At 51.1% G+C, this 27,110-nt stretch overlaps 1 protein-coding gene across 1 annotated transcript; it reads left to right on the forward strand.

The window, feature by feature from the left end:
* Window positions 1–21,602: 21,602 nt before the first annotated feature.
* LOC147965094 (heptahelical transmembrane protein ADIPOR3-like) lies at window positions 21,603–23,341 on the forward strand. The gene is made up of 4 exons (XM_087527055.1): window positions 21,603–21,649; window positions 21,734–21,824; window positions 22,706–22,806; window positions 23,299–23,341. Exons 1-4 carry the CDS (start codon window positions 21,603–21,605, stop codon window positions 23,339–23,341), a joined length of 282 nt encoding a protein of 93 aa, XP_087383181.1.
* Window positions 23,342–27,110: the final 3,769 nt, after the last annotated feature.

Raw genomic sequence — 27,110 nt, forward strand, 5'->3', positions numbered from 1 at the left:
TGACTATGGATCTGCTTCCGTCTCCCTACGAGAAGGCCATCCATAACACTCACGCTTATCTTGCGAGTTTGAGAGTATCCACTTTCACTTCTCTATGAACTGTACAGGCAACCCAGAAGTTCTTTACCGCAGACACGGCTATTTGAATAGATCATTTATAACCCTGCAGGGGTGTACTCTTCACACATGTTTCTACCACTTAGCATTTGCACACGACTATCTGCTTGGCAGACTTCAGGCGAAAGCCGACGTGGGTGTAGAGCATGACCTGACTAACCACACAAGTCTCTAGTCTAGGTTTATCGCCTATTCGGGTTCCATCCGCGAGGAGATCCGGTCGGAGTTTCGCTCAAAGCCCCAAACGATGTGTGCAGGGTTCCCGAGACACCAAACGGGCGCCCGATACACCGTGCCACGGTGTATCTACCGCATCATAGCCCACCCCTAGGGCCAGCGCTACGTAGGGCCTCCAACACATATCCTACAAACACCATAAACTAGTTGCAACTCCCAGACAAAGGGCAGGGGCGGTTAATAAGTCGAGCGGGGTCATATTTCAAGGCCCAACATGTGGTAGTAGCTGTTCAAGGATCACAAACACAGAACTCAGTTCCTGAGGATGGTTTCAGTGAGACAACCCACCATGTAATCCTACATGGCCTCTCACCGCTACCTTTACCAAATCGTGTTCACACACTTAGCTCACACACAGTAGGACATGTTCATCACCATTCCAATTCATCCCCGATGAATCAAACCTGACTCAACTCTAAGAAGTGGCAGGCATGACAAACAAGCGTGAATGAGTAGGCACATCAAGGCTCAAACAACTCCTACTCATGCTAGTGGGTTTCATCTATTTACTGTGGCAATGACAGGTCATGCAGAGGAAAAGGGGTTCAGCTACCGCAGCATGTAACAGTTGAATCATTGTTGTCCTAATCCAGTAAAAGAGAGCAGGAGCGAGAGAGTGGGATTGTATCGGAATGAACAAGGGGGTTTTGCTTGCCTGATGGAGTGGTAGTAAGATACTACCCTTCAGTCGGATAATCGAGGGTATCCTCAGAGGCAGAACCTACCACGAAAGATACATCAAACACAATCGACACATGATGATATGCAATAATATGATGCATGATATGACATGGCAATATGAATTTGTTTCGGGATAATGCAAGCTAGAACATATTGAAATGAGTCCATTTGAACCAAAGATTCAAATGCAAACCCATTTTATGAAGTCATATTAGTGCATTAATTTGTTTCACCTAAACAGCAAGGTCAATTGTTCTAACATGCATGAATCCTGTACAGATGGAAAGATTGGATTTTTCTGATCATTTTTCATATATAAATTATTTGATTTGGAGTTACGGTTGAATTTCTATGATTTTTAGAAGTTTCGGATTTTTTCTGAATTAAATAAATCATTTCTGATTTATTTAAAATCCTAGAAAGCAATTACAGTGTCAGCACTACATCATGCTGACCTCAGCAGGTCAACAGCAGCGGTCTCGGTCAAACCTGACTAGTCGGGTCCGCTGGTCAGTGACACAGTGCTATTCAGTGTCAATGACAGGTGGGTCCGGTCAACAAACACGTCAGCGCGGTCAAAGCTGACACGTGGGTCCATCGTTATTAAGTTAAAACTAGGCAGGAAATAAACCCAAGCATGGGGCCCATCCGTCAGTGAGCTAAGGGGTTAGTTAGTGGCGTCATTAGCGCTAATTAAGTGTGCCACGTCAGCTACCGGCGTTTAACCGCCGGCGACCTCTGATCACGGCGGCGTCCGCGTCGGGATTGCGCTACAGGCCAGGGTTTGGGGCATGGTTGGGTCTATGGAGAGCTGGGTCTAAGCCGCGTCTGTGGGTGGTGGATCTGGACCAGATGGTCACCGGAATTGATGCCAGTGATGAGGTTTGCGGCGGCCGTGGTTCGGCCATGCTCGAGTTCCTTGCTAGGGTGTTCGGGAGGAGTAGCTGGTGGTGGCTACGGGTGCACGAAGACATGCTGAGCATGGTGGTGTGCTCCACTTCGAGCGATAGTGGTTCTAGCCACGAGGGCGACGGTGGGCAGGGGCTAGAGGAGGAGCTCACATCGATGCCGAAGAGGGGGTCAGCGAGCTCGGGGAGGTCCCGGCTACGCCGAATCGACCGAAGACGGGCTCGGGTGCCCGAGGTTGAAGACGAAGGCGAAGACGGCATTCGGCGGCGTTTGGCATCGCGTGAGTTGACAGAGAGGCGTAGGCGACGGTGGCGGAGCTCCCGGGCATGTCGGAGAGGCGAGGGGGAGGTGGTGGCCGCAATGGTGCTTGTCGGCGGCGACGGTGGCGCTCGGACCGTGCGAGAGGGAGGGAGAGAAGAGGGGAGAAGCGCGGGAGAGAGTGAGAGAGCGGTCGGGGCTGCATGGCATCGCGAGGGAGGCCTAGGGCGACGAGGGGGAAGCGGCAGGAAGCAGGAGGTGGCCGGGCGCGTGCTTGTGCTCGGCGGCCACGCGCGCGCTGTCCTCCTGCCGGGAGGTTGGTGATGACTGGCAGAGGCCAGTGGGCTCGGCCTCTGCTGGGCCATGGTGGGGCATCGGGTAAGTGGCCCAGGTAGTCTCTCTCTCTCTCTAGTTTTCCTATTTTAGTTTCTGTTTTATCTTATTCTGTAGTCTTTAGGGCTTTATTAAAAATACTTAAACAGATCCGAAAATCATGAAACTGCTCAATGCCACTATTTGGAATATAACCAACAACAAACATTTTAGTTTATGATTATTTGAGCATTTAAAATATGTAATAGCATTTATATGCCCAAACGCAAATACTATATGATTTAATTCAGAGCCCAAATATGTCATGGAAAAATGTGCGACACCTCTGGTTATTGCTTCTAGCATTTTCCAGAAATGATGAACTTTTTTGAAAGCCATTTGGATTTACTGATAATATTTGAGTTGAACTTAGTGAATTCCTTTAGATGCTAGGGTTTAAACAATCCCCATTTCAAGTTCATTTGAAACTTAAACATGTTGACACTCAAGAGGCTAGCCTAGGCCAGACCAGAACTAGGGATGTGACAAAGACTAGACTAGGTGCTGGATGTGGCCATTTGTTTTGGATCTCTTTTCTGTAACCCTGCCTTATGGATTTGGATTTAAGTTGACATCGAATTTTGATTTGATGCGCGCGGGGGGGATGCCTTTTCTCGTTCGAGTTATTTCTCGCAGTCTCATTCTTGCCTTATTCCGGAGTTCGCGCCAGTCGCTCCCCCCTCGCAGGCCCCCCGCGAGTCGAGCTGGGCATGAAGCACCCGAGCCACACGCGTGTCGAGCCATGGCAGCCACTCGCTTATCACACGACCCTCCCGGGTGTGGCGACGAATTCACCAGGAGCTCCTCAAAAATCCACGATCTCTCGGGCCAGTTTTGGGCTTGTCCAAGCTAAGGTAAAACCACAATGACACCCTTGCCCCGGCGTGCTAAAGCTCATGAAGACACGAACTCAATTTAGCACGAAAGGATGAAAGCTGCGATTGTTTACGTGAGGGGCTCCCCCTCTCAAAATGCTTTTACAGTCTTCCAGGGCCACGCCCAAGTTTTTATAGGATAAATAACAGGGAAACAAGGAAACAGCCAGATACATCGCTCGCCGCATCCCCCATGTCATCTTCAGACGCGCCGCTGGCATCGCTATCACCATCATTGGCGTTGCCTCCACCTTCGTCGGCGTCGACGACGCCGTCATCTACCACGTCGCCTGCATCCACCGCCACCACAGCCCCGTCATCGTCAGAAGCGAAGGCCCTGACCAGCGCGTCCACGTGGTCTTCAACCCACCACACCAAGTCGCCCCAGATGGCTTCCGGCACGGTAGCAATAGCGGCGTCAAAATCGAAGTCGGGATCAATGTTCCGGAGGTGGCTGAAGACGCGGGAGAACGCGCGCCCTAGGAGGCTGCGACTCCTCTCCTCCACAAGCTGGCGAGCCTTGTTAGACCGGGCATCCAAGCGCGTCACCACGTTGGTGAAGAAGGTCGGGTGACTGGCGTAGTCATCCGAGTGAGAAGGCGGTGCATTCTCGTCACAAATGAAGCCCAGGGTGGCATTAGCCCTGCTCCGGAGACCCTGAAGCATGGGGGCGTGCTCGCGCTCCAGCGTCCGCCGCAGAAGCACTTTCTCCCTATTTAGCCGTGCGACGGACTTTGCGTCATCAACCCGCCTCTGAAGAGAAAGCAGCTCGGCACAGGCGGAGGCCAAGTCCGCCTGCGCCATGACCAGGGCGGCAGCCGTGGCCTCCTCACGCCTCTCCGCCTCATCTGACCTGGGCCAGCGAGCGGCGGTCCTGCCCGCTGCCTCGGTTCTCGCAAGCTTCAGCTTCAAGACGTGCTGACCTTCAAGATCCGCGTGAACCTCGGCCACCCGGCGGTCACTTCCTCCAGGACTCGGGCCTCACGAGCCCCGACGGCATCCTCTGCTTGGGCAACTTGATGCTCCCTCGTCTCCAATTGCTCAAGCTCGAGGCTGCGCTCCACGGCTTCCAGAGCCAGCGCCTCCTCGCGCTTCCGGACCTCATCATCCTCGGCAGGCGTCCCCCTTAGTGCCGCGAGGGCGGATTTGCGCGCCTCCACTTGCTGGTCAAGGGAAGCACTCCAGGGGTGGAGCTCCCACGCGCGCTTCTCCGCAGGCTCACGGCGACGGTTAGCTTCACGAGCCTCCTCCAGAGCACGGGAGCAGGCCTCATGGGAGGCCTCGAGGGAGGCCTCGGCCTTCACGTTTTCTAGCTCACGCTGGTGGCGCCCGAGGTTGATGGCCACTTTCAGCTTATGCCACTCCTCCGCCAACCGAAGTCCCTCGGCCTCACGGCGCGCATCAACACCCTCAAGTTCTTCGCCGAGTCGGTTCATCGCGTCCGACGCCTCCTGAAAGAGCTCATGACGAATGACCCTCCGCCCGCGCTCATGACGAACGACGGGGGCTGTGGGTGATGCATGGTGCTGCGCGCCCTCTTTCAGCAGAGGCTAGGGGCTGGCGCGGCCTCAGGCGCCAGATGGCCCTCGCGAGGGGCCCGAGCTGAATAAGGCCCGCTGCTTGAAGAAGACCCCAGGGTCGAAGCCAGCCAGCTGCCGACCGTGACCAGGGGGAGCCCTTGGCACGCCTTCTGCACTCCGAGCGAGGCCGCGAAAGAAGGACGGCGAAGGCGCGAGCTCGGGGCGCCTTGATGACGGACCAGCTCCCACGGCTTACCCCACATCGTGGGCGGCACCCGAACCTGCGGCACTGGAGCTTGGCGGATGCGACAGAATGAGAGGGAGCTGCTTCTCATGAGATTTCATAGCCTCGGCAGAAGGGGTCCTGAGGGAACAATCGTCAAGAAGGGAAGAAGGCTCACAGAAGATCACCGAAATAAGGTACTTACTCGTCAACGGTGATATACTTTCATCGCTTCAACGGCTCAAAGATACCACTGCCGCTCGGAGATCCTTTCCTTTTGTAGAGCTCCTCGATATCCACGCAAAGCCGACCGAAGCGTTGAATGTGGCGGCCAGTGCGGGGTGAAGCCGGAGAAGTGCTCGGGAGAACGACTTCTGTGGTGCCCGGCTGCGGAGAAAAGTTGGGCGTCATTTCACTGCAACCTCCGGAGGCCTCCGGAGTCTCGGCCTCGGGAGCCGCGTGCTGCATCGCCTCAGCAACAGGCGTTCCAGAATCACGGGATCCTGAGGATGACGCATCGGGAGCCCTGGGCAGCGTCCGCACCTCAGCGCTCGTGCCGCCAGCCTCTGATGACGCTCGCCCCCCTGCACCCACATTCAGGGCGAGCCCGGCGCCAGCGACGGGAAAGGGAACCACGCTGGCAGGGTTCTTGCAGGACCCCACCGGGCCATCCGGACGCAGCCCCCACTTGTCAAAGGGAGGCATGCTCCTCGCGAATTCATCCTTGTTCCTGCAGCGATACTACAGACAGTTCTTCCCAGGCAAGTCTTTAGGCGAAGGGACACCTGTCAGGACCTTGAGCACCATCTGCTGCACCCCAGGGGGGAGCCCGGACTCCTGGAACCTCATGTGGTCCTGACTGCTAAGCAAGGTCCACATTGGGCGAGAATGGCGTTGAAGCGGAGCAACCCAGCACCTAATAAACTCCCTCACCACCATCGGCGTGGTCACACTGCGGTCCTTCAGCATCCTTAGCCAGAACCAGATAGGAGAAAGACGGGGGTTCGCGAGCCTCTCATGGCCCCAACCAGAGTGGGGAACGGCTGGCGCTGATGGGGCATGGAGTAGGGGGCTGAGCACACCAGCGTTGACAAATACTCACCGTGTCCGAAACTCGCTCATAGATGGAGGAAGCTCGAAGTCGATCCCCATGCCCGCCGTTGCGGCCACGGCCTAGAAGCTCACGCACCCGTGCTTTGCCAGGGATCGGTCAGATGCAATGAGAAGAAATGGCGGAGAAGGGCCATAGAGGGAGAGATGCCCACCATGGCCTTGCACACAAAGGCGAAGACGGCAAGGAGAGTCACCGATTGGGGGTCGAGATGCAGCATATGGATCTGGTAGTGTTCAAGCACTGTGTTGAAGAAGGTGGAGAAAGGGGGAATCAGGCCCGCCCAAAGGGCATCGATGAAGATTGGGACCTCGGTGATCGTCCGAGTGATGCGAGCGCGAGATGCGGGCCAAGCCACCGTCTCCCCCTACTCCTTGAAGCTAGTGGCGAGCATGGGACGCACCTTGTGCATGGCCTTGTTGTCGGTGTCAAAACTGGCGGATCTCTGGTAGGGGGCCTCGTTGTCGGTCATGGTAACAAGAGGCGGGGGACACAATGTTTACCCAGGTTTGGGCCCTCTCGATGGAGGTAATACCCTACTTCCTGCTTGATTGATCTTGATGATATGAGTATTACAATAGTTGATCTACCACGAGATAGGAGAGGCTAAACCCTAGAAGCTAGCCTATGGTATGATTGTTGTCGTCCTACGGACTAAACCCTCCGGTTTATATAGACACCGGAGGGAGCTAGGGTTACACAAAGTCGGTTACAAGGGAGGAGATCTACATATCCGGATCGCCAAGCTTGCCTTCCACACAAAGGAGAGTCCCATCCGGACACGGGACGGAGTCTTCAATCTTGTATCTTCATAGTCCAATAGTCCGGCCAAAGTATATAGGCCGGCTGTCCAAGGACCCCCTAATCCAGGACTCCCTCAGTAGCCCCTGAATCAGGCTTCAATGACGATAAGTCCAGCGCGCATATTGTCTTCAGCATTGCAAGGCGGGTTCCTCCTCCGAATACTCCATAGAAGATTTTGAACACAAGGATAGTGTCCGGCTCTGCAAAACAAATTCCACACACCACCGTAGAGAGTATAATATTTCCACAAATCTAATCTGCTGACAACTTTTCATAACATGACATCACGCCATGGCCCCGGTTATTATTCGAACCGTTTTTCTCAACCAGCTACTGCACATATTGCGAGGCGGTTTTCTTGGCACGTCTTGTCGAGGCAGAGATCGTGCCCCTTATCACGCGATTCTCATCAATACGGGTGTGGGTAACCCAACCGCGCCATCAATCACGAGGCATGGGGAATAAGCATGTTTTACCAGGCAAGTGGGGAGGCACGCAGTTTCTACCGCCCTTATAAAGGGATAATGACTCCTCTTTTTTACCCACGCCATGTTCTCCCCTGCCCATCCATTCTCGCGCACTCGAGCTCCAGGGCCCAAGTTCGCATCTTCTCCGCAAAAACACTCTGAATATGTCCGGAGTGGGAGGCAAGTGGATGGCCTCCTCCATTACGGAGGAGAACATCACGAAGCTCCGGGAAGCGGGATACCTGGCCGGGGATACCGCGCACTGGCTCCCAAGCGCGGGGCAGATCGTTCCTACCCCGAGCCCTACGAAAGGATTGTATTCCTTACCCATTTTGTCTGCGGGCTGGGATTTCCCCTCCACCAATTTGTTCGCAGGCCTATGTTCTACTACGGGCTGGACTTCCATGATCTGGCCCCAAATTTCATCCTCAACATCTCGGCGTTTATCGTCGTGTGCGAGGCTTTCCTCCGTATCAAGCCCCACTACGGCCTGTGGCTGAAGACCTTCAATGTCAAACCGAAGGTGGTGGTCGGCCAGCAAGCGGAGTGCGGAGGCGCCATGGTGGGAAAAATGCCCAACGTCATTTGGCTCGAAGGCTCCTATGTGGAGACCGTGAAGGGGTGGCAATCGGCGTGGTTCTACATCACCGAGCCGCGCGACACCAACTGGGTGGCGGCCCCCGAATTCCGATCCGGCAACCCCATGCGGCTAACCTCCTGGAAAGAGAAGGGCTTATCTTGGGGTTCATCGGTGGAGCTGACCGGACTCCAGAACTGTGTTAAAAACATGATAAGCAAGAAAATCAAGCTTGTCAACGTGGTCCAGGTCATGCTCTTCCGCCGGATCGTCCTATGTCAAAGACGGGCATTTAATATGTGGGAGTTCGACTCGGCAAAGCACCAGACGCTGTGAGAGCTCTTCGACACGACGCACCAGGACATCTGGAGGGTGCTGTTCAAGTCTGCCGAGGTACCTCCTCCCCTTACCTAGGACTGCGGACTCAGCGCAAAGTGCCCTGCTAATCCGGTAAGCTCCTTTTATCTCATAAGGTGTTTCTTTCCCTAGTATAATTATGTGAGGGATCTGAGCCTCCACATTATTTGACAGGAATGGGTCGCGACAGCGGAGCGGATCGACTGTCCGGCCCCACTGCACGAAGATCCTGCAAGTACTCTCTTGACAGAGATGCTGGTTCGGGCGCCCTATTAGGCGTCGAAGAAGAAGGCCAAGAAGAAGGCTGCCGGGACCAGGAAAGGTCTCCAGCGCAAGGTTGTATCGGAATCATTGTCCGATAACACCGAGACACCCTACTCCCACGAAGACGAGGAGGAGGAAGAGGAAAATTCTCCCCATCCAACCGGGGGGGATAAGAAAAGGAAGGCCGCCCCATTCGGGGAGGCCGAAGGTTCCAAGAAGGGAAGAGCCCTCCTTCCGGACCGCTCCACCACGACCGCGTTCAACGAGGAGTGGTTGCCTAGGGACAAGCCCCGTGCGAAGTCGTAAGTATCCGGATACCATAACAATTCTGGTATATTTTGTTTTATTGTTTCTTATCATGCCGAACATGATCATGCAGCCCACCCAAGGACTGTCTCGACGTATCCTCTTCGGATGGGTCTCTGGGCCTATCGGAGATGAACAGTGATTCGCTCCCGACCGCCTCCTCCCCCCGCCCTACGGACGACGCCGAGTTGTTGTCCCGAAGGGCACCAAGCCAAGGGAAGGTAGTTCTGGGGGCGCCCCAAGGCGACATCCCCCATGCCGGGCGCACGGGAGGCAAGGCTCCCATGGTCCCTAATGATGGGGGCAGCAAGTACGACCCCCGGCCGAATACTACGCCGGAACCTCCCGTGGTTCCGGACTCTATGGGGCGACCCCTCACAAAGGGGGGCGAGCCATATGTGCCGATGGCCATTGTCCATCCAGAGGCACCGGACAACTTGCTGGAAGCGCTTCGTGGTGTTTCCATTGACGAAGAGCACCGCACTATCATTAGTGCGGTGGTAGACAAGGTTCAGTCCGCTAAAAGCGGACTGACTGAAAGCCAGCCTCTTAACAGGCTTTGAGGTAAGTAATCAAGTTATAAGAAAATGCTATATCATAGAAAGTAGCCCCTGATGCTTTGTTTTGCGCTCGCAAAGAAAGGCCGAACAGAGGATCAAATAATAATCACATGAGTCTAATCAGAATGTGTCTTATGTGAATAAGCAGGCTTTGCTGCTGGCCGCTGCCGCTTGCACTGCGGAGGTCTCCGCACTGAAGTGGGACCTTGAGCGGTCCGAAAAAGAGCTCAGCCTTACCAAGAGGCAGCTTGAAGAGAACAAAGGTAAGTAATACCCGTCCGTATATTGATAAGGAATAAAAAATGTGGTCGTTAAGTCACAGGATCATCATGAATTTTGCTAGGGGCCACGACCGAAGTGGTGGCCCTGAAGGAGGCATTGTCCGAGGCCGAAGACAAAGCGGCCAAGGAGCGCACAGAGCGCGAGAATCAAGAGGATCGAGTCGGCAAGGTGCAGCAAGAGCTCCGGTTTTTCGTCAAAAATACGAGTCCTTGGATCATGACTCTAAGACGCAAGGGTCTGAGCTTGTGAAGGCCCTTGAGAACGCAAAAAATGCCAAGGCCAAAGCCCACAAGGCCCTCTAGGAGCTTCAGGCGGTCCAGAAGATAGCGGTGGGTAAGTAATTCATTATGTAAAGCAAGCATGTGAAGGAAACTTTCCTTTTACTTACCCGAATTCGGAGCTCTCCAGGAGTGTTCGCATATCTTCCCCGCAGTGTGTCCGATGCCACAAAATTTTACCGGGCCGAGGAAGGGAGCTCGACGGAGAAGTTGTTCTGGTCTCAGTATACTAGGACCGAACATCCGATGCCCTTGAGCGACCAGTTGAAGCAATTGGACGAGCTCCACAAGGCGGCCGAACAGGCCATGAAGGGCCTCATAATACGGATGTGGCCCGGTGAGCCCCTGCCTGGCAGCTACTTCAGCCTGGTGAGGCGGCTTGTGAATGCCTGCCCACGGCTGGAAGTCATAAAGCGGTCCGTCTGCTTTGAGGGTGCGCACATGGCTTTTGCCCGAGCGAAAGTGCACTGGGCGAAGATGGATGCCAAGAAGCTGGTGAAGGAGGGGCCGCCGGAGGGCAAGGAGCATCGTCGACCCGAAAAGTATTATGACAGCATCCTGAAGGGTGCCCACCTTGTGGCGGAGGAATGTTCTAAATATTTTAATGAATGTACTCATGTGATCCTGTAATATGAAAACGAGTTCGTCTGCGCTGTATAACGCTTGTTGATTTAAAATATTACCTTCTGTGCGGCTGTTTATAAAATCTGAGAGTTGGCCAGTCATCGGCTTCTGCCCTCATGTAGCTAGTACTGAGTTGTTCGGGATAAATCTGATCACTCTTTATACCAGTTTTGGGCCTTCGAAGGAGGTGTTCACCACAACGAACCAGGCAATCGGACTATAAGGCTTTATCACTCACTTAGCCATAGATGTCTACAATTTTAAATTTTGGCGAAGCCCCTAGTATTTGGAAGGCCGAACTTGGGGCGCTATGAACGCCTAAATCGGACAAGGCTGACTCCTCGCCTGAAGCTGAAAAAATCTTTAGGGATTTGGGACCTCTCAAACAGCGACCAGCTCTCGCCGCATCATGACAGTCAGTTTTCGGCTTTCTCTACTGAGGTGCTCGTCCGGAAGAACTGGGACACAATCGCAGTAGTTCTCCCAGTGCTACCATAGCCGATACAGCGGAACATAAGGCACCAAAACATGGGAGCCGGGCAAACCCAACTATTGACCTAAGACATGATTCGGAGCTGATGCATATAATGCTATAAGTTCGGGGTGCCGCACTGTCGAAAGTGTTCAGACTTTTCTTGCCGTATTATGGGGTACATTGAAGCCCCAGCCATACTGAACATACCAGAATGTACGGGAGCAACTTGTCATGAATAGACAAACAAGGAAAAAAAGAAGATGAAGAAATGTAATAATAAGCCGACGTTGTGCATTGTTATTTGTATTACGTCAAAGCGTATGTGTGTAAGTAGTACAATAAGCAAAAATTGGACTATCTGACATGTCTGATCCAAGGGCGAGCTGCGTGCGGGTATGTAAAATAGGTATAACGATCGGTATGAGAGACCACCTGGGTATTCCTTTGTACGTCAAAGCTTCTTGCTCCCTTGGTACTTCCCTCCCATGATGGGTCTGATGATTTAGCTTTCGGAGAGGGCCTCCAGAGAATAGGGTCCTGAAAGGAAGAAAATGATAAAGATATACTGGTCCTGAGGCGGTTGAACCGCATTGTGGGACGTGCCATAGCCGTGCCTCCGCCTGTACTCATGGTATCTTTAGTGCGTAGTTATGTACGTGCAGCGTAAATTTCGTCGCTTGACTGGGACTAGGACGGAGGCCAAATTGCTAGGCGAGCTCTAAACGTGCCTGGCAATTCTATTGCAGGTTATTCCGGACTCGCTTGAATGTGTCTGTGGACCTTGTCGCCGAATTGGTGGTTTTCCTCAAAAGGCTGCTTTGCATTTCTGCTACAAGGGCCATAGTGTGCTCCTCCGTGCGGAGCGAGCGTTCTGTGTTTCCGTTAACTGTTATAGCACCACAAGGTCCTGGTTTGAGCTTGACGTATGCATAATGCGGTACCGCATTGAATCGAGCGAATGCGGTTCGCCTGAGTAGTGCTAGATAGCCACTGTGGCAGGGGACGATATCGAAGATTAACTCTTCGCTTTGGAAGTTATCCGGAAATCCAAAGACCACTTCCAGTGTGATTGAGCCCGTGCAACAGGCCTCTACACCTGGTATGACACCTTTGAAGGTGGTTTTTGTGGGTTTGATCCTCAAGGGGTCTATACCCATTTTGTGCATTGTATCCTGATAAAGCAGGTTTAGGCTGCTTCCACCGTCCATAAGGACTTGAGTGAGGTGGAATCCGTCAATGGTAGGATCAAGGACCAATGCGGCAGAACCGCCATGATGGATACTAGTGGGGTGGTCCCTGCGATCAAAAGTGATTGGACAAGAAGACCATGGGTTGAACTTTGGGGCAACTGGCTCCATCGTGTAGACGTCCGTGAGTGCATGCTTCCGTTCCCGCTTGGGGGTATGGGTTGCATATATCATGTTCACCATTTTCATTTGGGGAGGAAATTTCTTTTGTCCTCCTGTGTTCGGCGGCCGGGGCTCCTCCTCGTTGTCGCTATGCAGCCCCTTTTCCTTGCTTTCGGCATTCAACTTGCCGGCCTGTTTGAACACCCAGCATTCTCTGTTGGTGTGGTTGGCTGGCTTATCGGGGGTGACGTGAATTTGACACGAGCAGTCGGGTATGTGTTCCAAACTGGACGAGCCCGGATTGTTTCTTTTAAACGGCTTTTTCCGCTGACCGGATTTCGAGCCACTGAATCCGGCATTGACATCCATGTCTTCGGCGTTATCGCCGTTGTTGCGGCACTTGTATGTGTTGCAACGTGGCTTTCCGTTGCGGTCTCTGGCCTTCGATGTGCCAGGGTTTCTTACTATGTTGTTGCTACGAGCCAACCAGCTATCCTCGCCCGCACAGAAGCTGGTCATGAGTGTTGTGAGGGCTGCCATGGACTTTGGCTTCTCTTGGCCGAGATGTCTGGCGAGCCACTCGTCACGGATGTTATGTTTAAAGGCCGCTAGGGCTTCGGCATCCGGACAGTACACAATTTGGTTCTTTTTCGTTAGGAACTAAGTCCAAAATTTCCTGGCTAACTCTCCGGGCTGTTGTGTTATGTGACTTAAATCGTCAGCATCCAGTGGTCATACATAAGTGCCCTGGAAGTTGTCCAGGAATGCGTTTGCCAGGTTCTCCCAACTTCCGATGGAGTTTGCTGGCAAGCTATTTAGCCAATGCCAAGCTGGTCCTTTGAGTTTTAATGGGAGGTACTGGATGGCGTGTAGATCATCCCCGCGGGCCATGTGAATATGGAGGAAAAAATCCTCTATCCATACCGCGGGGTCAGTAGTGCCATCGTATGATTCAATGATCACGGGTTTAAACCCTTCTCAGAATTCATGATCCATTACTTCATCAGTGAAGCATAGGGGGTGTGCAGCGCCTCTGTGCCGGGCTATGTCACGACGCAGTTAGTACGAGTCTTGTCTGCTGTGTTCAGCCCGGCCAGATTTTTTTTTGTATATCCGGCATGACAGTCATCGTCATGTGTTGGGGTGCACCCTCGTGATCCGAAGATCGATCTTTTCTGTCCTGCTTTGTTTTCCAATACGTCTCGCAGGTCCTGCGTGTTACCCCGGGCCTTGCTGTTTTTGTTTGACTGAGGACGGGGTGCGGGCTGGACTTCGAGCTTATATGCCACTTTGTCGCGGCCACGAGGTGGCCGGTCTGCCGCATCATATGCTGGAAGCGCAGGCTTTAATGCTTCCTCTTCATGTTGGGGTAGCAACCTGCGCTTTGGGAAACTTTTGTTTGGGCACTCGAGTCCGTGTTCCTCGGGTGCCAGGACCTCAGTCCATCCATCTGCTAGCAGATCTTGCTCAGCTTGAAGCTCTTGTTGCTTTTTCTTCAGGCTTTTTGTTGTGCTAATAAGCCGGCGCTTGAACCGCTCTTGTTCGACGGGATCTCAGGCTCGATAAATTCTTTGTCGTCGAGGCTCACCTCATCTGCGGAGAGAGGCATGTAATTGTCATCCTCTGATTGTCCGTCTGCTGCCTGTTCCTTGGGGCTGGCTTGCCCATCCTCCTGCTCAAATCCTGGTTGGAGGGGATTGTCTTCGTCTTCGGCACTATTTGCAGCGTTATTGTCTCCTGTGCCGGTATCGCTGTTTTTGCTATGGCGGGGCTTAGAGTGGCGCCGATGACGCTGGTTCTTGGATTGCTTCTCGGGGGGATTATCCTTCATTGCCTTATTGCCATCGCTTTCTTTGGGGTGTCCACCATGTATATATCATACGATGAGGTGGCAGTCCAGCGCCCTATGGGCAGTGGTTCCTGTTCGTCTCCCGCATCATCGTCCATACCGTCGATGTCTTCGGAGTCGAAGTCGAGCATATCTATTAGGACATCGACAGTGGCTACTAAGTGGGTGGTGGGTGGGGAACGAATTTCTTCGCCGTCCGCTTCCCACTCGAGCCGGACATAGTTCGGCCAAGGGTCTCCTGACAAGGAGAGAGACCGCAATGAGTTTAGCACGTCTCCTAGGGGCGAGTGCTGAAAGATATCCGTGGAGGTGAACTCCATGATTGATTCCCAATCAGATTGGATGGGCACAGACGTGAGTGGTTCGGAGTCTGTGGCCGGGGACGAATCCGAGTGTCCAGCAACACAGGTCTCATAGGAGGTGAAGTCAGCATTCGGCTCTATCGCCGCTGAGTGTGTAGCCTCCATGGCGGGGTCCATCCAACCGTCCTTGGACGGCACGATCTGTTCTGGTTTGACAGCCGGAGTAGTTACAAGTGCGATCTCCCGAACACTGTCCATCGGCGGAGCTAAATCGTGCCCATCGTGACTATGCGACGCACCTAATATGGGTTTGAATCCGTGAAAGATCAAGTCTTCGCGGATGTCAGCGGTATAGTTCAAGCTTCCAAACCAGACCTGATGGCCAGGGGCATATCTCTCGATCTGCTCCAGATGGCCAAGCGAGTTGGCTCGCAGTACAAAGCCGCCGAATATGATCGCATCGTTGCCGATGATCGAAGGAGTCATCAAGCCTTATGATGATGACATAGTGGAACTCTCAATGAAAGCACCAATGTCGGTGTCAAAACCGGTGGATCTCGGGTAGGGGGTCCCGAACTGTGCGTCTAAGGCGGATGGTAACAGGAGCCGGGGGACACAATATTTACCCAGGTTCAGGCCCTCTCAATGGAGGTAATACCCTACTTCCTGCTTGATTGATCTTGATGATACGAGTATTACAAGAGTTGATGTACCACGAGCTCGGAGAGGCTAAACCGTAGAAGCTAGCCAATGGTATGATTGTTGTTGTCCTACAGACTAAACCCTCTGGTTTATATAGACACCAGAGGGAGCTAGGGTTACACAGAGTCGGTTACAAGGGAGGAGATCTACATATCCGAATCACCAAGCTTGCCTTCCACGCAAAGGAGAGTCCCATCCGGACATGGGACGAAGTCTTCAATCGTGTATCTTCACAGTCCAACAGTCCGGCCAAAGTATATAGTCCGGTTGTCCGAGGACCCCCTAATCCAGGACTCCCTCACTCGTTGTTGAGCACCAAGGATCGGCCGATGGCAGGGTCGGCAGCTGGAGGTGCACATGGAGGTGACAGTGGCTTCTTCCCCTTGTCAGCTTGTTTTGGCGCCATGGCGATGAAGCAGGCGGAGTACAAGTCAGATTGGAGAGGAGGGGCAGAGTCTCGAGGAAGCAGAAGGACTGTGAAAGCAAGGTGAGGGCAATGGGAGAATAACTTTGTAGATTGTGAGGGCCGCGTAGCTAGGTGGATTCAAAGGCAGCATGGGGAAGAGGAGACGCCCACGTCCAATCAACCGCCACGCGTGAAATGAGGCCGCAGGCTTTGAGGGCCCGCGGCGCTCCGCGCTTGACCCTTTGGCTTCGCCTTGAAGCCAAGCCCGAGCGCGCCTTGGGTCCCGGGGCTACTGTCGGCGTCCTAGGAACGGGAGTCCCCAGACTTGCCTGCTTGTGGCCCACGGCGTGGCTGGGCTGGCAGGTTTGTACGACCCATCTTCATCGACAAGCCATTCAAGACCCTCGCGAGGGGCCAAGCCTCGCGAGGCAGACGACGCAAGACCTCCTCAGGAGCGGCCACGCCAGGCAGGCTCGCGAGGGCGCAGAGACCAAGGCAGGGCAAACCTCACGAGGTCCTCGTGACGTGAGCCATGATGATAGAGACCAGGCGGGCGCCAGCGCGCGCAGTATCCTTGTTTCCTCTTTGGCGCCAAGGGGGCAAGCGCAGGCGCGGAGTACCAATGCATCAGGCAAAGGTTTCCGTATTGGTGCAACAAGACCAAGACCTGAAGGACGGCAGGACGGAGGTCACCATGGAGCCCAAGACGGTGTCACCACCAGAGCCTTTGGCAGGCGAAGACCACCTTTTGCCGGGATAACTTGTACTAGTTGTCCCCTTTCGAATTGGCCGTTGTTGGCTCCTTTCCCGCTCAATATTTGGGGAGAGGACCAGGGCCTATATAAGTAGAACTAGCCACCACCGTAGAGGGGAGGGATATCATCTTGGACCGGATCCACCGCACCAAGGCCACACACAAGTTCGCCAAGCTCAAGGACACGTCAACCTCAGGAGGCGGTTCTTCCCCTTGTAACTGTTCTTCGTCAGCCCAAGAGGCAATCCACCACCACCACACTGGAGTAGGGTGTTACACCACAACAGTGGCCCGAACCAGTATAAATCTTGTGTCTTTCTGTGTTGTGAGTTCATTGAGTTCGTCTACGAGATCTTAGAGAGCTAGGGTGCGGATCGATAGGGAGACAACCTTCGCGCACACCCCAGTGTTCGAACCTCAAATGTTTGCTGGAATCCGTGATCCACAGCCGGGTCTTTTCCCGTGCGATAAGCTGGGAGGTTTGGTTTTTCTGGACGAGTAATGCTACACCTACATAATCCCAGTTACGTAATTAACATAATGTGAAACATGTGAGCTGTTTATTGTAGATTGGGGGAGGGAGGGCCCCACCACCATGGAAATCATGGAGGAGAGAGAGAGGCAATATACGTTAACCCTTTCGTAGGTTCCCGTAGATGTAGAAACATGTGAAATGCGTGAATGTGTACTGGACGTACTACCGGAGTGCCTAAGATAAATTGTGTATATAGACCATATGTGTTTATTTACATTGCATGTTAGCTTTGTCTCGGTTCAATAAAAAGCAGAGTTGGTGATGATGTTGTGCCTGCCATCATGCAATATAGGCCATACGATCTATATCTAACGGATAGGAAGGAAACTATGATAATTTACCCGCACTCCTCTCCACATTTGCAGATAAGGCCTTCCCCCGTTCATCCTTTTCTACCACAAGATCTTGATGTTCCGTGCAACACACAGTCATCTTGCTAGTACTCCTACAATATACTATATTATTGTGAAAGTTCATATACACCGGTCAAGATTAATGCAAACATGGCAGATTTTCATTACATTTCAAACTTTTATAGGAAAGAAAAATAAAAGAAACCTGACCCTAAACCTATTCTATGGCGGCGACCGACATCCTCCATCAGCGATCTCCTTGTACGGGGGCAGGGTTCAAGACAAAGGTGCGGTTCCGGCGAGGAAGAGTAGAACACTAGAGACGCACCAGCCAGTTGGCACACCATGCCCTACCGCCTCCCATGCGCTACTCATGCTCGGAGGAGTCCCCGACCTCGGCGGTGCCATACGTTGGATGGCGGCAAGTAGGACGCGTGGCTGACGGTGCTCCCGTCGTCGACCGCCATCGTGGCTGTCGGTGGGAAACGACACCTATGGGATCATAAGAATCCCTACTACGGTTGCCGGGGCGCGGGGTCGTGAGAAGAGCAGGATTAACAGTCACCACGAGGATCGTTTACCCAGGTTCGGGACACGAGGATGCGTAAAACCCTAGTCCTGCTTTGGTGGATGTATTGAGTGTTCTTGCACTCTTGAACTAGCTACGGCGGGTGTGTAGTTCCAAAGGGCCAAATCCCCTCCAGTACGCCATAGGCCTCCTTTTATAGTCGAAAGGGCCTGCCACAGTGGCACACAGGAGGTGGAAAGGCCTACATTACTGCGAGCTTATCGCCCATATGACAGGACAAGACGCATTTAATGGATCGCTTAGGTGTCCCTTAGCTTTATCAGGGACGGGAACGAGGCCCGTCCCATCCATCACCACTCCTCCTCGCTTCGACACGTGCCCAGGCTAGCGATGCATGCAGTGCCATGTAGACAGGCAGGCAGCTGAGGTGGCGCGGTGGTAGGGCCTTCATGAAGGTCCACACGGCGCCATGCAGGTGCCTCCTGATTTGGCCTGGAAGTCGCATGTTGCCACGCAGGTGCCTGCCCAGCTAGTTGGGCTGGCAACTGCATGCTAACGGTGGTGGTAGTCTTGGCTGGTATGGGTCTGGCAGTGGCCCTGCTAATGCCCTCGGCAAGGGTCTTGTTGGGGGCCCGGCAAGGGTCTCTGCCGTGGCGTTGCCTGGACTTCCTTGGCTAGGATCCCGCCGAGGGTTCCCATCTTCTGGTCCTCATCTGATCTTGAGTATTCTCTGTCTTCACAAAGATCTGCATGCCACCATGGACGTGCCTCCCGAGCCCTGGCCCAACGTGGTTGATGGTGTTGGAGACCGTGGGCTCAAGGGTGGTGCGCTCCGCTGGTGTTGGGTGAGCTGCCCCATCAAGGGTCTTGTGGGGGCCACTGAGGCTGCCCCAGCAAGGGTCTTGCCAAGGAAACCTGCTTCCTCCCTCTGTGCTTTGTGCTCATGGCCTTGGCATTGTCTTGTTTGCCTTGGTGCTTCGGCTTCTGTCCGGCTTCCGTCCTCTGCCTTGCTATGTGTGGCCGCGGCGCGTGGCTCTGACCGCCCGTGCACAAGTAAAGTGATAAAAAGGAGAGCCCCTACTTTTATACACCGATAGGAGCCCCCGGGCCTGGGCCATACATAAGCGCGACGCGTTGTTGGGCTAGGCCCAGAACGGTGCGCGGGCAGGTGGGGCGGATTTTACTGCAATAGTTTCTCGTCCGCTGCGCTTCCCCATGACCCGTGTTGAACGCGCGACGTGGAGGGTCGTGCGTGACGTGGGGTCATGCATGGGACGGTTTCCGCACGCATGCGTCACATCCCAGTAAATGGGAAAGGAGCTGGCTTGTGCCTTCCCCATAAAAGGAGGGAGACATAGAGGCAGGACCCATTTTCTTGGATGGACTCGGGTCGTGGCCTTCAAGGCACTCATGCCCCACGATCACTGGGTGGGGGGCGGCCGCTTCACCCGTCTCTTTAATGTTGCTCGCTCGCCATGTGTCCCTCTTGCAGGTGGTAGGCGGTGGAGGCGTGAAACCGGGCCGTCGCTGATTGGGGCAGCGGGCCGGACGATGCGCTATGGTGTGGAGGTTAGCTGGGCATTGCCGCTTTAAGTAGCGCATTCCGGTGAGGCCAAAGCGTCCGGGCACGTCATTAACTCACCGGAGTTTGTTCCTCGGGCACCGAGCCTCTTAACGACGGCATACAGACGGACGGCATGAATGCGGGCAGTTGGCGCTGGCTGGGAATGAGCCGTATGACGGCACGAGGGACGACGGTTTTTGGTGTGCCAGGGTAGTCAGCTCCAGTCGTGGCAATGATGGAGATGCCCTTTGCTCACATGCGAGCCCACATGTCATTTCAAAAGCAAGATGACCCGGCATGGTCTCAGGTCCTGGGGATGCAGTTCGCCGCGCTACACCACTCCACGGACGCGTCACCGCGCGCACACTTCGGTGCCCCGTGCATCCCCGACGAGCAAGGTGTTGATCTGCTGGTCGTGCCACAGTGCTAACGCCACCCTCGGTACACTGAAACCGACCGTGTCCAGCGACGATAAGCGTGTCGCTCACCGCGGTCGTCCTGTCCAGAGGCGGTGCTGGAGCTGCGCCATGTCACTACTAGGAAAAGGGCTATAGATGAAATTGACACTAATGGCGCAACAGACATGTGGTGCGCCACTACTATATAGCAGTGGCGCACCAGATATGGGTGCGCCATTAGTGTCCATATTACTGATGGCGCACCTGGTGTCTGGTGCGCCATTACTAGTTTTGTCCTAGCCCCATACCCCTCCCCAGACTTAGCAGTGGCGCACCAGGAGAAAGTCCGCCATTACTAGTTTTAACTAGTAATGGCGCACTAGTAAGAGATGCGCCATTGCTATCTATACGTATGGCGCACCCCTACCAGTGCGCCATTGCTATCACGTTCTCTCCCCTCCCCTTCCTCCCGACACACCCACCCACCTCCCTCGACTTCGATCTAGATCGGGAAGCCCCGGCCGCCCGCCTCTTCCTCTCCCTCCCGACCACGGCGAGCCCCCTTCCCCCTCCCTCACACCAGATCCAGGGCATGGAGCCGTGGTGAGCTCCTTCCCCAACCCTCCTCACCAGATCCAGAGGAGAGCTGGTGACCACATCCTCCGACGAGGGCGTTGCTCTGGGGTGTGGAGGTCGCCGAGCTGCAGGAGGAGGAGCTCCCCGCCACCCCAAGGCCCTAGATCCAGCCGCCACAGCCATAGCCGGGCTTCAAGATCCTCGTCATCGTTGAGCTAGCCCATGATTGATGAACGGCGGCGGATCCGGCGGCAAGGCCAAGGTGCCACAGGCGATGGCGCCGGTGGAGGGTGGTTTCTTCTCCACATCCATGCGCCGGGAGAGGAAGCAGCCTCTGCATTGTTCTGCACCAAGTTTGGCAAGGAGGGACGCACGGCCGTCCTCCTCCTGCTCTGCATCCATGGCACTCATCTCGAAAGGTACTGTGCCTCTCCTGCATTAATCCTGCTTCTGAATCGATCTGCACAGCTGATTTTTGCCTATTGCTCTGTTTTCCTGCAGGGGAGGTACCGCTGGAGCTCTAAGGCGGCCTCAAACACCACCGATCTGGTCGGAGGTTGGGCAGATAAGGCCCTGCGTCTCCTGCTCCTTCCCATGTACGTGTTCATCCCAGTCTCTGACTCTCTGTCCAGACATAACTACGTAGCGGCTACCTAGTATGGATATGATTACGAGCTAGCCGGATTGGATTATGTAGCCTACCTCAATGCTTAATTAGTCTGGCGGTTTCTTGCACGCATACATGCATGCATCATGGTAGAGAATTGAAATCACTAGCTCTAGCTACTTCGTGGTTGAATGGTTTGCATTGCAGTGTACGATCAAATTCTGTACATCTAACATTTGATGAACTAGATGCAGCTTGTTTTTGATTCAGATGATTTATATCTGTGTATGATGTGTTAAAAATTATTTGTACGAGTCCTGCGCAGGTCATCGTTGGAGGAGAGGATGATGGTGAAGCAGCAGAGGATGATGGTGCCCGGCCATGGCGAGCAAGGAAGCCCCAAGATTAATAGGTGGCTCCATCCTGTCGTAAGTTCAGATATCGCACATCCTGTATGCTGTGCAAATCGGAGAGATCCAGAATGCTTTTCTCATGTATTTTTGTTATCTCAGGTATGGATTTGGGGCGTATTTCAAGCAGGTAATAACCTACTCTGATGCTTTCGGTCTAAGAGGGAAGTGTGCCACCCCTATCCTCAAGAAGGTAATAATTAATCATTTATGAGCTAATGGACAACAATTACTCTATTCTTCCACCATTGCATCACTCAATCAAATCTCATCATGTATCAATGATGTGAATATGTGAAAAAAATCGCCTGTGCTCTATTTTCTTATTTGGATGAAAACCAGGCAGTGTAGTTACTTTTTATAGTTTATACACATACTGCATGATTAATTAAAGGTTGTAACCTCACTGTCACGCTAATGGACGCAAAAAAGAAGAGTGGTAGTACTATCAATGGTTCAGTCAGCGCCTCAACAGCGTCTGCACTACTTCTGATATTGTTTTTCAGTAGCTTTTTTCTGCACCTTTCTCTTTCAGTTCTTAGTGCTGCTGCCCCATGAACACATTTTTTTAATTTGACTGTACATTCAAATGAAGCCTTTGTTAAGTATACACTCCAAAATTCAGTTAACAGTAGCCTAACTGAATTTTCTGTTTCTGAATTTATAAACTCACTTTATATTCAGTTTATAAATTAATAGTAGCTTCAAAATTAAGTATCATTCGCATGGATCAACTGTTATTTTATTTTGTGGAGGATAAAGTTCAGATCATGAATAATGGCATTACAAGTGAACTTGGCACAATTACACATGTCCTGAACCTCATAGAATCTGACACTAGCAAGTCTTCATTGGCATGCAAGTACTACTTTTACATTGTCATGACAGGAACAATTAATTTGACATGTATCATTGGTACTGCTAAAACATTTCGTTCATGTTTCAAAAAAATTGGTGAAGACCACTTCATATGTATTTTTCATATATGAATTATCTCTTGTTGCTTTCTAAGATGTTAGTTCTTTCAGTTCTAGCCCTCCTATCTTTAATTCCTGGCTGCTGGACTACCTGCAGGACAATGAGTTCATTTGCGACAGCTATCGCTGTGAGCAGTCCGTCCACAACGCGCTCCGCAGCGTCTTCGCCGGGCACAATGAGATCCTCAACGTCTGGAAGTAAGTCACCAGCCATCTGTTTCCTGATGAATTTTCTTTCTAGCTCAATGTGATCGGATCTGACTAGTACGTTCATATTTACCCTTGTTTTCTTTTCAAATAGTACTAGTAGTCTATATTCCAGCTGTGCGACTACCTGTAGCCACTTGAACCGATGAGAATTCTTCAAGCCTACCTATAGCCACTTGAACAAATGTCTATCTCAGATCTGCTCATCTAAAAAATCCAAGTGGAGCAGTATACTGGTAGTATAGTATAATAATACTATCAAAAGGTAAATGCCATGATTATTTAGCTCTGTCAGATAAATACTCGTCGAAAGTGGGCTCCTAGCTATCAAAATTCATTTCCATTATAATCTTACTCATACAATATTCACACCATGTAATTCTGGAAATATATGCTCATATCTAGTTCTGCATAAAAAATGACAGTATTGACATGTTATAAATAGTTTGTTTGTGTTTCTGTTTATTTTTTTACATTTTGCAGGGATAAAGTGAAGAAAAAGAAGAAAAGATTACTAGAAGATTAGTTTTAGGATTTTCTTTTATTTCCTTGCAATTTTCCTTTTATTGGAAACTTGTAAAGACATTGTAATATTCTTACTATAATAAAAATTATGATTCTATTTCATTTTTTGTTTTTAAATCATTTTTCCTTATAGGTTGTTTTCTGTAAATTTAGATTTTTTTTGTTTTCCAAATACATTACTAGTGGCGCATTTAAGCCCTTATTAGTGGCGCACCTTCCTTTATTACTAGTGGCGCACCTATAAGGTTATTAGTGGCGCACCTGGAGGGAATACCAGTGGAGCACCGAATCGTATACTAATGGCGCACCACATGGTGCGCCATTAGTATCTCGTATACTAATGGCGCACCTGTGGTGCGCCATTAGTAAAAAATTCTAGTGGCGTGATACTAATGGCGCACCGGTGGTGCGCCATTAGTAGGCCTTTTCCTAGTAGTGTGTTGCTGGCCCCCACAACCCACATGTACGGTTGCCGGTGGCGAGGAGGTCGTGGGTCAGCTCCTCCATTGGACTAGTCTGCGCCACGTCCTCCCGACAGGTGAGCCCCACATGTTGGTTTCCCTGTTTTCTCAGCCATATTCAAGCGTCAGTTCTCCGCGTTGCACATTAGGCGGAGAACAGGTGCTTTTTTGCCCTGGTTCAAATGTGGTACAGTACAAAGTTGAGCCCTTGCCCCAAGTGTGGTGGTTTTGGGTATGATGCCACCCTTTTCCTTTTCAAGTAGTCAAGCGTAACACTTGATTAAGTAGCCGGATGGTGTGCTAAATGTAGGTGTCCGACTGTTTGAAAGAATAATTGAGGTGTGCCCGGTCCGTGCCCGAATTTAGGGGTCTAACTTACCATGTTCCGACAATAGTAACTATACTAGTCCTTGCATACTCCCTCTGTTTTTATTTACTCCGCATTTTAGCTTTGCTCAAAGTCAAACTTTGTAAACTTTGACAAAGTTCATAGACAGAAATTATAACATATACAATAACAAATCAATACCATTAGATTCATTATTTAATATACTTTCACATCATATATATTTGCTATTGTAAATGTTCATATTTCTACTCTTACTAGCAAGATGCCCGTGCATTGCACGTAACATCAAGATGGATTTGTATGACTAGTTTATCTTGTGAGAGAAAAGAGTGAACGAGGGAAGGCCTTATTTGCAATTGTGGAGAGGTGTGTGGGTACCTTTTTGCAAAATTGCCACAGTTTCCTTCCTATCTGTCAGATATAAATCGGAAGGCCTATATTGCAGGATGGCAGGCACACCATCATCACCAACTCTATTTTTTATAAGACTGTAGAAGAGTAGATACAAGCCGACAGGTGGGCCCAATTGTAGTTTGATAATGTGATGCAACACTAGAGGTGCTACGTGGAGTGTTTAACTGGCCAACTAGTCGTGTCTTGAGCAAATACAAAGCTATACGGTGAGCCCGTGACTGTATAATAACCACAAAACGTAAATGGTGACCGTAATGAGTGGATTCTGAAGTCCAATGTATGTATCGTACTTTCGCTCCAAATACAATGATCGTCACTGTATATATCGCGAGACAAAGATGAAACATGCGTGAATGTGCTGGGGCTTAATTTTAGAGGACCCGGAGATAGCTTGTGTGCGTACGTGAAAGGGGCATAGAGGGGGTGTATGTGATGGGGAGAGAGATGCTCTTTGTTTCTCTTTATTATGACTAACTTTATATATAGTATAAAAATATAAAAATTCACAGAGCGGAATAAATTTACGTTCATACTCCTCCATATAACTTTGTAATGTTGTATATATGTAGAAATTCTAAAATAATTTTTTGACCACACTTTATTCAAAAGGAATGTTGTATGCGAAATAAACGTGAAGAGAGGGCTTTTTAGATCAATGGGGTACGTGATGTAACATGTGTGAATGTGTAGTTGATGTATTTGGCAGGGCCTAGAGAGGTATGTGTGTGTATTACGTATTCGAGAGAGGCATGGATAGAGGGGCCGGCGGGAGGAGGGGGCGTGGGATAGAGAGCACGAGAAATGAGAGAGGTCTAGAGAGAGAGACTAATATGATGTCACAGCGAGAGATTCCGTTGAGTTTGTATATGAAAGGGGGAAGGGATAGAGGCACGAGGAGATTTTTTTTGTGTGGTGTCTGTGTTGGTCTGGGTGGGTGTGAGAAGATAACGAGACCTGGGGGCAGAGGGTGTGTCACCGTGTGAGGTCCGGTGGGTCGAGGTGAGGCCCTTGGTTTGGTTCCTGTGCCACATTGGTCGGCCCGTGACGCATTTAGGGAGACCCATGGATGACTTGTCGTACAAGACAACGATAGTAGAATTGTGAAGGACTCGTCCACTGTCAAAGCCGGCTAGGATTTGTAACCCTGGGTTCCCGGACAAAGGTAACCCCTTATCTCTGATATTACTATTCATCAAACCTAACTTTAAGGGGCATCATACATAATGCTCTGCTAGAATCATACTCGTCGATTAGGAAGAGAGGTGTGAGACAATTCGTGAGAGACAGGCCTAGAGATAATGTGCATACAGGAGACACATAGGTAGGTCCATGTATATAGAAAGGGTTGATGGGGATTGTGCGTGTTTATGCTTGTGAGAGGAAGAGTGCTTGTGGTAAGGGTTAGTGAAAACAGGCGTAAATGGTTACGAGAGGGAGGGAGGGTTATATCGAGAGCATGTATGCGAGAAAGACACCTCAGGAGAGAGTGCGTGAGCATGTGTGAGAGACCACCAATGGAGAGTGAAACTGCACGTAAAAGATTGATGTACACACTGATTAAAGATATAAATTGTATCCAAATATTAGGAAGGGATCATGATATTTGCAATTCGCGTAAGGAACGGTTATTGATCCATTAGACATCTAGATTCTATTCAATTTGAGCATGTCTATGTTATTATTCGACATAATTGATCCACATAGTTAGTATTTTGAACTCCAGAAAATGCATACTTTAGCAATCGAATATGAACGTGAGTATAGTTCATGTTGTGTGTGTAAAGCACATTATGCATACGAAAGATACACAATGAACATTATAAATAGCTAGCTATGAACTAGTATACATTTGAATTCAACTTAAGGTGGTTTAAAAAAAATCAACTTCAACATTAAGTCCATTCAATTATTTGAATTCGATATCATGGCATTTGTAAATCATACCTAAATTATGGGGGAACCAATCTTTGCTCTGATTTTGTACATAATAGCATATATAGTCCGGTACAAATTAGATTCAAATTTAGCTCCTCCATTCCAAAATAATCGTAGTCATAGGATTTTCAAGTGTCAAAATTTCAAAAAGAAGCGGATAATTTAATGAGGTTTTCAAACATACAAGGTCAAATTTAACATTGTCTATTTAGGTCAATCCTCAAAGTTAAAGAGTACTCTAAATGTGAATGCTTCTGTTTCAAAATTTCGAACGAAACGCCAAAAGATCCTCTACTCGCCCGAAACCGCGTGAGACCAATGTTTGGTAGTAGAAGGAAATTACTTTTCTAACTTCGACCCATGAAACCTACCGGTCTGACATCCAAAGGTCTAAACCGGGGTAGGTTTGTAGCTTCATCTAGACGCCACACAACCGCCTCCCCAAAACATTCATACACAATAGCCGCCTAAGCACACATGCACACGGCCGAAATCGCTCCCGCAGTAGGCCACTATTTGGGACACCTGGGATTACCATCCTACCACCGACCCGCAGTAGGTCCGAAATTTAAGAGGGGGGCGAAGTTTGTACTTTCCCCAAATTTCAAACA

This window comes from Triticum urartu, chromosome 6A, assembly GCF_056163025.1.
Source record: "Triticum urartu cultivar PI428250 chromosome 6A, HENAU_Tu73, whole genome shotgun sequence".
In the NCBI taxonomy this organism is placed as follows: Eukaryota; Viridiplantae; Streptophyta; class Magnoliopsida; order Poales; family Poaceae; genus Triticum; species Triticum urartu.

What these genes read in the sequence shown, in the direction of transcription:
- LOC147965094 (XM_087527055.1), top strand. Translation starts at nt 21,603, where the DNA reads ATGGCGAGCAAGGAAGCCCCAAGATTAATAGGTGGCTCCATCCTGTC. An exon ending in CCACCCCTATCCTCAAGAAG is followed by an intron (nt 21,825 to 22,705) that starts GTAATAATTAAT and finishes GACTACCTGCAG; the next exon opens with GACAATGAGTTCATTTGCGA. An exon ending in GAGATCCTCAACGTCTGGAA is followed by an intron (nt 22,807 to 23,298) that starts GTAAGTCACCAG and finishes TACATTTTGCAG; the next exon opens with GGATAAAGTGAAGAAAAAGA.